The 12,963-nt window shown below is 35.1% G+C and overlaps 1 protein-coding gene across 1 annotated transcript in view; it reads left to right on the forward strand.

Moving 5' to 3' along the window:
* LOC107587884 (serine incorporator 1-like) overlaps positions 1-8,431 on the forward strand; it is a 9,475-nt gene extending 1,044 nt beyond the window's left edge. Inside the window, exons 2-10 of the mRNA XM_016275844.1 lie at positions 2,652-2,813; positions 2,896-3,083; positions 3,194-3,273; positions 4,910-5,047; positions 5,168-5,337; positions 5,840-5,930; positions 6,353-6,503; positions 7,626-7,835; positions 8,164-8,431. Coding sequence (XP_016131330.1) covers positions 2,652-2,813; positions 2,896-3,083; positions 3,194-3,273; positions 4,910-5,047; positions 5,168-5,337; positions 5,840-5,930; positions 6,353-6,503; positions 7,626-7,835; positions 8,164-8,302 — 1,329 coding nt within the window. The 3' untranslated portion in view covers positions 8,303-8,431. The remainder of the gene's footprint in view (positions 1-2,651; positions 2,814-2,895; positions 3,084-3,193; positions 3,274-4,909; positions 5,048-5,167; positions 5,338-5,839; positions 5,931-6,352; positions 6,504-7,625; positions 7,836-8,163) is intronic.
* The last annotated feature ends 4,532 nt before the right edge of the window (positions 8,432-12,963 follow it).

A 12,963-nucleotide genomic window follows, 5' to 3' on the forward strand; every position in this document is an offset into this window, starting at 1 on the left:
GAGAGTGTGAGAATATATATATATATATATATATATATATATATATATATATATATATACCATTTAATTTCCAACATTCACAATTCAAGATGTAGATGAACTATGACCTGAAGAAACTAGTGAGATTTCTTGTGACATGTTAACAGGCTGAACTGCTTTCTTCTGCTGGTTTTCAGTAATTTGGTATATTCAGTTTTGCATTTGAAACCCAAGCCATGCTGCTTGAACCACTTTTTGTAAATGTTTATCTACTCTAAGTACAGCCAAATACACTTTACATTATGGTTAAGATTGGTTATAATGTGTTGCAAAAGCAGTGTTTTTATTTGACGCTTATCATTTGTACCAGTAAGACACACTTTGTCTTTTTTGTCTTCAATACAATCTTCCTTTTTGCTTGATCAATTATATAGCTTGAGAAATATGAAACGAGTGACAATATATATATATATATATATATATATATATATATATATATGTATATTTTTGGTTAGATTTCCTCCTCGGTTAATCAGCTGATCAGCCACTCCTAGCATGAGTAATGGTCAACGTTACAGTGCACATGACTGGTTTTATTAGGATCAAAGTCTTTAACAATGATTTCCTCACTGTTTCATGCAACAGAACAACTCTTCTTCCTTCTTCTGCGGTCATATACAAATTAGGCCATGAATGTCATGAAAATTAGTGAAATACTTTAATGGGGGAAATTCGCTTATTTCCACTAAAAGAATTATTCATAGAGCCCAGAAAATAAAAATAAAAATCATTTGATCGTTGAAATGTAATTATACATGGTTCAAATTTACACACCCTGTAGGTTCTCATTATCAAAACTTTTTTCAGGCAAAATGACATTTTTATTCATTCAAGTGCAAATAAAATGATTTTATATATATATATGTATATGTGTGTGTGTGTGTGTGTGTGTGTGTATGTATGAGGTGGACAAAGTACACAACTCCATTACTTGAGTGAAAGTATAGATACAGCTGCTCAAATATTACTCCATTATAAGTAAAAGTTGCAAAGACAGATTTTTACTTAAGTAAAAATACAGAAGTACTTGCTTTTAAAAATACTTAAGTACTAAAAGTACTTTTTTTTATTATTTTATTATTTTTGAATGTAATACTTGCAATACCTTATGCCTCTGAAGCAGCTTACAATACATTATGCCTACTGAATACACTGACTAGCTTGTAGAATCTTTGGAATGAAGAGCTTTTAGAATGTTAAAAGCCTATAGAAACGAAACACACGCGTTGGCCAAAAAAAAATAAATTTAACACCTCTGGCAGTGTTCATTCACATTTGAACCAAGTGGACAGTGAAATTGCTGTAAATACAGACTGATAAGAAAAAAAAATCAAACCTGATTTAAAACCCAACAACACAACTGTAGCTGTGTAACTTTACCGCAGCAACACTGCTTTAACAAAACAGCAAGTTTTTTTTTTTTTTGACTTAAAAACAAAAACTTCAAAAATGCTCTCTAATCGCTTTCACGATACTTTGATGTCATACACAGAACGGTCAAACACCTATTGTTTTTGTTAGAAGATGTACAACAGTTCTTCTGTCGCTTTATAGGTAATATTTTCATTTACACAATTTTGCAAAATCAGACAATATTGCGTCTAGTATATACCACAATATTAACTTCTTATTATTGAATTGCTGTAAATAAATATTACATTTGCAGCTGGTCAGTGTCCAAAAAATGCTGGGAAATCTCTTCACGTAGCTCTACCAGAGTGATTACTTATAGGTTGTCTAAAAAAATTAAAAAAGTAATGTTGCAAAAAAAAGTCACCCACTAACTTTCAAAGCTGCTACATAATAATGACTTTATACTTTGAGGACCTTGATAGAAATGTACTGGAGTGAAAAGTGCAATATTTGTCTTTCAAATGTAGTGAAGTTAAAGTCACAAGCTTCCAGAAAAAATAATACTCAAATAAAGTACAAATACTTAAAATGTGTACTTAAGTAATCAAGTAAATTTACTTTGTTACCGTCCATCATGTGTGTGTGTGTGAGTGTGTGTGTATTAATACTTTTATAGTTATTTAGAATTAAAAATGCATTAAATTGATTAAAAGTGGCAGTGAAGACATAGGCTAATGTTAAAAAGATTTCTATTTAAATAAATGCTGTTCTTTTATATTCAACTTTATATTCATCAAAGAATCCTGAACAAAATGTATTATGATTTCCACTAAAATTTTAAGCAGCAGTTTTCAGCATTGCTAATAATACGTTTTTTTTTTTAAAAAGCATATTAGAAGGATTTCTAAAAGATCATATGACACTGAAGACTGGAATAGAATTTCATCTTTGTAGTCACAGGAATAAGTTACATTTTAAAATACAGTAAAATACAAAACATAAAATATTTACTTTAAAAGGTAATACTATTTCAAAATTTTACAGTTTGTACTGTTTTTTTTGGTCCTATAAATCCATCCTTTGTAAGCATAAGAGACTTCCAAAATAAAAAATAAATGCCCCCAAATTATCTTTTTCAGTGCAATATATATTAAATTGTATAATGTTTTGCAGATTCTTATGTGAACTATGGCAATTAAACAATACATGCTTGAACTGGTGATATAATTGCTCTTTCTCTTACTCCCTCCACATTACAGGCCTCGTGTTTGTGTGGCTCCGCTCCATGTCTCCTCTGTGGCTGTTGTCCTTCTTCCAATAACTCCACCGTCACCCGGCTGGTCTTCTCTTTCTTCCTCCTCCTGGGGACACTGGTGTCTGTAATCATGATCTTGCCTGGCATGGAGACGCAGCTCCGCAAGGTGGGCCCACCATCAGTCTTTATCTGCCTCACTTGTGCTTTCAGTGCATTGTGTTGATTTTCTGTTTTTAATGTCTCTTCAGATTCCTGGCTTTTGTCAAGGAGGTACCACAATACCAGGAATCGAGAACCATGTTAACTGCGACGTGATTGTAGGCTACAAATCAGTGTACCGCATGTGCTTTGCTATGGCATGCTTCTTTTTCCTGTTTTCTGCAATCATGATTCGTGTAAAGAGCAGCAAAGACCCTCGTGCCACTATTCAGAATGGGTAACCCTGATTTATTATTTATGTACCATTATATTATTATGCTATTGTTATTGTATCATTTACTAAATTAAATTAAATTTGCTTGATTTTATCATTGACTGTTTTGTCAGGTTCTGGTTCTTCAAGTTTCTGATACTTGTTGGCATCACCGTCGGAGCCTTTTTCATCCCGGATGGAACATTTCATGATGGTACATTTTAGGTTCAACTATTCCGTTATCAGCACATAATAGAACAATTTCCATTTTCATATATGCACATTGGGAAATACATAAAAGCAATGACAACATGGCAATGATGTTAAGCTCTAAATGCAGCAATAGTCATGATAATGTTATTCTGGGAAGCCATTGTCATAACGCAGGGCTAAATTTCAAGGGATGCAGAAAACGCCTGGTCTCCTGCAGTGAAGAAGGCAATTATTTTTTAATGACTATTTTGAATGTTATGAGATGCATGGGAAAAGACCGTATTGAAAGTGGAATCGGATGTTATTATTTTTTCATGGCATATTACATTAGCAGTGAGAACGCGTTGTTACTGTCTTGCCAGAATTCTCATGGTGTGGAATTAAAGATGCAGAACATTGTGTTCTGAGATCACGGGTATTAGTATGTTTCATTGTGAATTTAAGTATGAAAATACGGGCCCTTCAGAGATGCATGTTTTATTAAACCTAGTTATAAATATAGTTTAAAGTGTTCACCCAAAAAGTAAAAATCTGTCATCATTTTCTCCCCCTCATGTCTTTCCAAACCACTATGACTTTCCTTTTTCTGTGGAACACAAAAGAAGATATTTTGAGAAATGTCCCATTGTTGTTTTTTTCTGTCTGTACAGTAAAAGTCAGTTGTCACCGGAAGTGTTTGGTTAACAGCATTTTTTTTTTAATATCTTTGTTTGTGATTTAATGAAGAGAAAAATATAAAGTCATAAACGTTTGGAACGAGGGGGTGTAAATGATAACAGCATTTTCATTTTTGGCTGAACTATCCCGTTAAGATGTGTACTTTTTTTTTTTCCCCCTGCGTTCAGACTTTAATACGATTCCTGAATACAATATATTATACTGATATACACTCCTTTGAAAGGCTTCAACACTTAATGTCTCTGTTGGCAATTGATGGTGTACTAGAAATTGAAGACATGAAATGACATTTAAAATGCGTTTAACATCTGTTAAATGATTTTTTTATGACATTTTGATGAAAGAAAAAATAATAATCACACACATAATACCATTCAAAAGTTTGGGTTTTTTAAAAAGAGAATCTACTTTTAATTGATCAATGTTTACAAATTTCTATTTTAAATAAATGCTGTTCTTTTGACCTCCTGAAATAAAGTACCATGGTTTTCACAAAATATTAAGCAGTACAACTATTTTCAACATTGATAATAAAAAGAAATGGTTATTGAGCACCAAATCAGCATATTAGAATGATATCTGAAGGATCATGTGACTCTGAAGACTGGAGTAATGGCTGCTGAAAATTCAGTTTTGTCATCACAGGAATAATTACATTTTAAAACATTAAAATAGAAATTATTATTTAATTATTATAATGTTTTATAGTTATTTTTAAAAAGTAATATTTCACAGTATTACTATTTTTACTGTACTCTTAATCAAATAAATGCAGCCATGGTGAGCATTAGAGATTTCTTTCAAAAACATAAATCTTACTTACCCCAAACATTTGAAGATCATAGATGCTCATTTATTTAGATAGTAAAAAGTCTTGTTTTTGATTTTATGTTGTGGTTAAGCACATTTAACCAGTATGTTACTGAAGCATAACTTCTCTTCTTTATTTTTAATCACAGTTTGGTTCTACTTTGGTATTGTGGGCTCCTTCATGTTCATCCTGATCCAGCTCATCCTCCTGATCGACTTTGCCCACTCCTGGAATGAGGTGTGGGTGAGGAATGCTGAGGAAGGCAACAGCAAGTGTTGGTTCTCAGGTACGTAGAGAGCAGATACACTGAAAGACACCCTGTTCATCACAATAGGTTTGCAAACAGGTGTGTCCAAATCCGCTCTTTTCAGAGAAAGAAACATGAGACTGTTTTCTATGCCCACAGGTCTGTTGTTCTTCACTGTCTTGCATTACGCACTGGCCTTTGCAGCAGTCGTGCTGTTTTATCTGTACTACACCAAACCCGACAACTGCGCCGAACACAAGTTCTTCATCAGCTTCAACCTTATTCTCTGCGTCATCATATCTGTGGTTTCTATTCTGCCAAAAGTGCAGGTAAAGGGGAAGTGCTAAAGCAGGTTGCAGTGCTTTTTATTCCCATCGCATCTCTGCACCCAATTTCAAAACATTGATAAAAGGCCAAACAACTCCATATTAAGATATTAAGCAGCATTAAGGCCTTGAACGTAAAGCAGCAAACCGGAAATGATCAAACTGCTCTAACTAGCTGTTCCAAATATGCGATTGCCTCAGCACACACATCCTGACATGAATGCTGATTTATAATAATGTGCATAAGAAAACAGCCTCTCCGTTGTACTGAAGGTCATCTACTGTTTACATTAGCCTCCAGCTTTTGTCCTTGTAAGGAAACTTCTTTGTTTCCTTCTTTGCATACAGAATATCAATGCTGGCTTGCCACAACAGACCAGCTTTCTTTACTGTGCCAGCCATTATAAAAATCTGCAGTTTATATTGGGTTGTTTCTTACAAGGGTAGACAAGGTCTGATCTGTGCTTTATTAAATATGTTTCTTTATTTGTGTATGTGTTTTCAGGATGCCTCACCTCAGTCTGGTCTGCTTCAGTCCTCTATTATAACTCTGTACACTATGTACGTCACCTGGTCAGCCATGACCAACAATCCTAGTAAGTTACACATTTAAAAAAATCTCAGAAAATATTTACTGTCTGTCTTTGGTCTCTCTTTTCATTTTATGAGCTTTCATTTTGTACCTACTCAGGTTGATGCAATATTTGGTGAGTTTTGTGGTGCCATACAAACCAGATGCTCAACTTTTATAGTCTCCTGATGCTTGTTACTGAATAAAGCCAAATCGCATGCTAGAATCCAGATTATAAATGTAACTCACTATCCCCACATTCTGTTATTGTCTATTAAGTATACCTATTAGCAGCCTAGATTAGCTTAAAAATGTAATTAGATGACTATTAAGTGTGATCATAGTCTTTAGTAGTGAAGTATGTGATTTATTTGGTGTAGTAGTTGTAATATATTATGTTTCTGTATGTTCACTTTTAAATTTTCATTTGTCTGGCTCCACACACAGATCGTGAATGTAACCCTAGTTTGCTCAGCCTGGTGTCCAATATCAGCACAACTGAGGCCATGCCTACAAGCTCCCCTGGGATGGTGCAGTGGTGGGATGCTCAAGGCATTGTGGGATTGGTTATCTTCCTCTTCTGCACCTTTTATGCCAGGTACATTAAGCAAAACAAACATTTTGAACATTAATTTTTCTTCTTTCATTGAGCTCTTGTTACTGTCAGTATTTGCTTTTAAAATGCATAAAGAAAATCTCATGTACAGCTTTTAGTGGAAAGCAGCTGTAGTTAACTGGTGTTTTCTATGCTGATTCATTGTACATTTCAATTTGACTTTCACAAGCAGCTGCACAGAGGCATGGGTTGATTGATTGATTAGTGGTGTCAGATGTTGACACCTGTAGGCAGGGTCCAAAATGAATATTTGCCAAGCAGCAACTGTGAGTTCAAATTGGCCTTGGCAAGTAAGAGTCGCTAGTTAAAAGGTAACTTTACCATGTTCAGTGTCATTAAATGTGTTATTTTATTAGTTATAGAAACTGCTTCCTAAAATTTTAAACATTTGTATTCAGTTTGCGTCAGCATTTCTTTAGATTTTCCAGAATCCAAAAGCTTTTAATAAAATAAAAGTTCAAAAGTTTTTGCAGGTAAAAATTTTCTCTCAATTCAGATTTTTATTCCTTTTCATTCATACTTTTGAATGGTACTAATATATACACTTTTTCAAAAGTTTGGGGGTGTGAGATATCGTAACAATGTAAAATAACCTTTTTCTTTATATATATTTTAAAATGTCATTTATTTCTTTGATGGTAAAGCTGAATTTCAGCAGGCATTACTCCGGTCTTCAGTGTCACATGATCCTTCAGAAATTATTCTAATATGCAAATTTTATGCTTAAGACATGTTTATTACTGTTCATGTTGAAAACAGTTGTGCTGCTTAATATTTTTTTGGAAACCAATCATGAATTTTTTTTGAGGTTCTTCGATGGATATAAAGTTTAATAGAACAGCAGTACTGTGTTTGAAATTTTTTTCTTTACTGTCTGTTTTGATCAATTTAATGTGTCTTTCCTAAATAAAAGTATTAACCTTTGACATCCAAATTTCCTCAATTAATTTGCAATCCATTGGCAAGTGTGAGAAAATTATATATTTTGCCTCTCTCCCTTTAAATTCTACCTCCAATCTAGCTCATCATCAATTAAATATGAATCTGAGATAAGTAAACATCATTCTCATGCTAGTGTCCATGTGATGTCTTTTCTCTCTTCAGCATCCGTTCATCCAGTAATGCTCAGGTGAACAGGCTGATGCAGACAGAGGAAGGGAAGGGCACTGTGGGAGGGGAGGAGGTGGGCGAAGACGGACTGCGGCGTGTCGTGGATAATGAAGAGGACGGCGTCACATACAACTATTCCTTTTTCCACTTCCACCTCTTACTGGCCTCTCTCTACATCATGATGACACTCACTAACTGGTACAAGTAAGTGCTCATTCTTCCACTTTTTGATTTTGGATTGAACCACAAAGTTCACTTTTTTTTTAAGGTGAAGTTTTACATTTGAAAATGCTTTCAGCTATCATAGTTTTATAGGAATAATTCACAGAAAAATGAAAATAGTTATAATTTATGCACCATAATATTGTTCCAAACCTGTATGACATTCTTTAATTTTGATTCTTTTGAATTTTGAAGCATGTTCTTGTCATTCTTTCATGCAGTCACAAAGAATACAACAGAACTGCACCATACACTAGCTGAGGTCTAAATATTGTTATGTTTTCTCCCTTTTCCTCACATCTGTCTTCAGACCTGATATAACCACTCAGGCCATGCAGAGCACTATGCCTGCAGTGTGGGTGAAGATCAGCTCCAGCTGGCTGGGTCTGGGGCTCTACCTGTGGACGCTTGTGGCTCCTGTCATTTTCCTCAATCGAGACTTCAACTGAGCTTGAGTGGGTGAGACTCTCTCACCTATTCAACCTGGCCATGTTTGTGCTATGTTAGAAATATTACAATCTCCAAGACTGTAAGCAATTAGAATCTGAAACAGACTATTGGTGACTACTCTCATAGGCCTAGTACAGCGGTGGCGAACTCCGGTCCTGGAGAGCCGCAGCCCTGCAGAGTTCAGCTCTAACCCTAATTAAAACTCACCTGCCTGTAGCTTCCTAATAAGCGTTCAGACCTTGATTAGCTTGTTCAGGTGTGTTTGATTAGGGTTGAAGCAAAACTCTGCAGGGCTGCGGCTCGCCAGGACCGACGTTCGCCACCCCTGGCCTAGTAGGTACACATATAAAAATACATGGACAACAACAAAAGTATATGATGCCATGACAAGTATTTAAAAAATGACACTTAAAGGGTTAGTTCACCCAAAAATGAAAATTCTGTCATTAATTACTCACCCTCGTGTTGTTCGAAACCCGTAAGACCTTCGTTCATCTTTGGAACACAATTTAAGATATTTTTGATGAAATATGAGGGCTCTCTGACCCTCCTATAGACAGCAAGGTAACTACCACGTCCAAGGTCCAGAAAAGTACCAAGATGATCGACAAAGTAGTCCGTGTGACATCAGGGGTTCAACTGTAAAGTTACGAAGCTACGAGAATACTTTTTTGCACAAAGAAAACAAAAATAACGACTTTATTCCACATTTTCATCTCTACTGCGTCACTTTGGACGCGCGTTCACGGCAGTATCATGACGCAAGCGTGTGGCGGCGCTGATAATAATGACGGCGCTGCCACACGCTCGTGTCATGATACTGTGCAGAAAGTCGCCATTCACCATTAGCACACCTGAAGCACACTTATTTTTTAGAGTAATATAGCTGTGCATAAATGTCAGTTGTTGTATGTAATGCTCGAGTGAACACCAAATTCCGTTTTGCTTTGATTCCTCTGTCCTTTTATCTCATACTCACGTCCTTAAGAGCTTAAGATTAAAAGAGCTAAAATGCAAGTAAAGGTAAGGTGGATGGACAATTAAGGAAATGAGAAGCATCCTTTTTGCTTAATGAATGATTCACTGCTGTCTCATTTCTTACACTACCGTTCAAATGTTTGGCATCTGTAAGTTTTCAAAATGAAAGAAATCTCTTCTGCTTACTAAAGCTGCATTTATTTGGTCAAAAATACAGTGCAACCATAATATTGTGTAAAATGATTACAATTTAAAATAAATGTTCTCTGTTTTATTATATAGTAAAATATCCTTTATTTAGTGACAGCAAAGCTGAATTTTCTGAATCCTTTACTCCAGTTTTCAGTGTCACATGATCCTTCAGAAATCATTCTAATATGCTAATTTTGTGCTCAATAAATATTTATTATTAGCAATAGTGAAAACAGTGGTGTTGCTCAATATTTTGGAAAACCATTTATTAAGAATTTATTTGAAATAGATATTTTGTGAAAGTCTTTTCAATTGAATGCATCCTTGCTTAATGAACGTGTTATTTTATGTAAAAAAAAAAGAAATCTTACTGACCCCAAACTTTTGAACAGTGGTGTACTTTAAGAATAGGAGTTGCTGTGTCTCCACACATGAAGGAGAAATGAATGAAATGAGTTATATAAACTAGTCACTTCTACCGTGTTGTCGATATCCTGAATAATTCACATCTCAAGGGTTATTTCGCTGTCATTTCAAACTCAGTATGGCTGTTAAATATATTTTATAAAGTCTATATTGCTAGTTTATCTTGTTTAGCACTAGTCGTTGGTTTAACAGGTGCAAGCTACTCAAACCTAAGGCCACACATTTCCAGTGCAAATACACACAATAACTATCCTACAGACCATCAACATAGTGGTCCTAGCCACGAATTCAAATATGCATGATACTGCTGCTAGAAACATACTCTACCTGAAGAAGAAACCTTTTTTTACAGTGATAGCATTTCAACTTCAGGGTTCAATCCATTGTACGATAGACACTCTATAATATTGATTTAGCACTTTTTTCTCAAGCAATGGGGAGAGAGGGTCGTGGGCAGCCCATGTGCGCTGAGGGGCTTAAACAGGGGGCCTTTTCACTCCATGTCCTCTGTAGAGCCCCTGAAACTTGTGCATCAAGCAGATAAGCCTAAACCGACACACCCCCCGTACAGCTCACTACACCACACTTTGGGGTCTACCGCACTGCCATGAACAACAGACTGTGCTGTAATATTAATCGCTGATCCAAATTAATATATTATGGTGCTGTCAATCCATCGGAGGCACATGTTAGCATATCTAGCTTGTTGTTTGGCAGAATAGTTTGGTGTGGCAATAGATAATTTAGTGTGAAATGATACATTTAGATAGCACTTAGATATAAATTAACAGTTCAGGGCTGGTTAATATGTTAAAGTTGATATATTTAATCGGTAAATGTTTCTGAAAACTGAATGTTAATCCTTCCGCCTGTGACACTTTGTATACTTTTAGTGTTTGTTTTTTTTTAATTACTTATTTGTTATTAATTTGTGAGCACATGCTGGAGTAAAATTACATAAGAAAATGTTCTAAAAGTGACCATACGTTTAGTTTACATTTGTGTAAAATTGCTAAAAAGCTGTTATGAAAGCAAAATATGAAGTTAGGCATTTCGTAAGGTGAATTTTATAACTCTAAGTATTGAAGGTGTGTCTGCCTCAAGTCATTTGGTATTGCTTGTGCTAAGCTTGTGACACTGGAAGAAACTGATTGTGAAGTATGTACTGTGTGTGTATATATGTACAGTATAAAGTATGGTAATAGTTTGGCACAAGCATGACGGTTCATCTGTAGTCTATTATTAGGAGCAACATGCAAGATTAGTATTTCTTCATGTGCCTTTCTATGGTAACTTCTTATCAAAAGCGACCAGGTTTATTTCAGACCTATGAAAAAGTGCCTTTGCTGTTTTATAACTTTTCATTTTTCATACCATGGACAATATTGCTCTTTTAGTTGTTTCTGTAGAAGAAGTTTTTCAGTGATCTGGTGTTGTTCAATATGAGCTAATGCTGTATATATTTCAATAAACTCATGTAAACTGTTGGTTAGTCTTTACAAATCAACTGTATTGATCTGACTGCCAAACAAAATTAAAAGTCTTGCACATTATTATTGGATGTAGAATTTATAACAGAGTTTGTTTAGGGCTACACAACAATAACAATATTTCTGCAGGCCTCACCAAAGAAGAAAAAAAAAAAAATATATATATATATATATATATAAATGTATAAAAATATATAAATAATATATATATATATACATACACACACACACACACACAATGTAAATTATAAATTTTTATTTTAATATTATTGTTTATTTTTCTTTCATTTTAAATAATGTTGAGCTGCTACAACACAATGAGAAGGCTGTATTTTTATTTGCTGTCTGCCCACCAGGTGGAACTGATGTTCTGTTGATTTTTATCTTCCGTGTCATGGATGATATTAATTTCTCAATACTGATGGTCATCACTGGCCAAACAATGTAGCCTTTAATTACTTGATACTACTCCAGTTATGCTACTTTTTTTATAGATTAAAAAAAAATCACATCAGTGATATTGTTTTTACCTCCACCAATGCGTCATTTAAGCACTGTTGTTCCTCTTTCTCCATCTATGTTTATGCTTTTTTTGTTTACCCATTTTAGTCTCAGTGCCCTAAACTGGCCTCACTGACCATAAAACCCTCTTCTAGTTACAAGCAATTATCACGCTCACAATAGTGTAGCCTTTGGCAGCATTTGCAGCAAAAACATTACTTTACTATAGCCAGAGAAAACTAAGAAAAGCAGGCCTAGAGAGTAGCGATTCCAAAAGGGAGCGTGTTTTGTGAATTCCTCAGTGCTGGAGATGTTTTGGGTGGCTTGCGGATAAGGAAGGTATTGAACGTTAAGTGCTTTTGGGTCCTGCAAATCAGGCCCCTCTTCTCAAATGTGTGGTTTATCAGTTGGCAGCTTGACTAACCATAGATAATGCTTGCTTATACAAGAGTGTTTTGCTAATAGTGTTGATATGTTTCTGCACACTTGTGTAACGCTAGCGCAGCTGAAGGACGGCTGAGGTCTGTATCTGTAGGTCAGGGTTCCATGATTCTTGTGATTTTCCTTTAGATCCAGGTGGGTGTGTTACAGACCCATGAGATGACATCAAGAGCTCAGCTGTGATTTATTTACCCTGTGTAGGCAGGCTATGGGGTATTTCATGTGGTTTTATGAGAGCATTGAAGTTTAAATATTGAATGGCATACTATGCAACTTTTATGAAAGTTACCAGTTTATATTTAATGCAATTTCTAGGATTGGCCTTGCTCTTAACCCAGGATTTAGTACATTAACTAAGGGTCTGTAAGATTTTCTTGCATCAACCTTTCTTACAACTTCGAACATAAAAGAGAGATGTTCCTAGTCTTATTTTGTATGATTTATTATTCGCGAAGACAAAACTGCATGAACAGTGGTGAAATTACTTTGCTTTTCTGCTAGGAAAGTTGGGGCAGGGAAAATAATGTTGAAGAGAGGGGAGAAAAATCTATTTAGACAATTTTAGGCCCATAGGTTTTTAACCAGGGGGTCTGCAGAGAATATACAGTAGGCTATGTTTATAAAAACACATT

Source organism: Sinocyclocheilus grahami, unplaced genomic scaffold (assembly GCF_001515645.1).
Source record: "Sinocyclocheilus grahami isolate Dianchi unplaced genomic scaffold, SAMN03320097.WGS_v1.1 scaffold96.1, whole genome shotgun sequence".
In the NCBI taxonomy this organism is placed as follows: domain Eukaryota; kingdom Metazoa; phylum Chordata; class Actinopteri; order Cypriniformes; family Cyprinidae; genus Sinocyclocheilus; species Sinocyclocheilus grahami.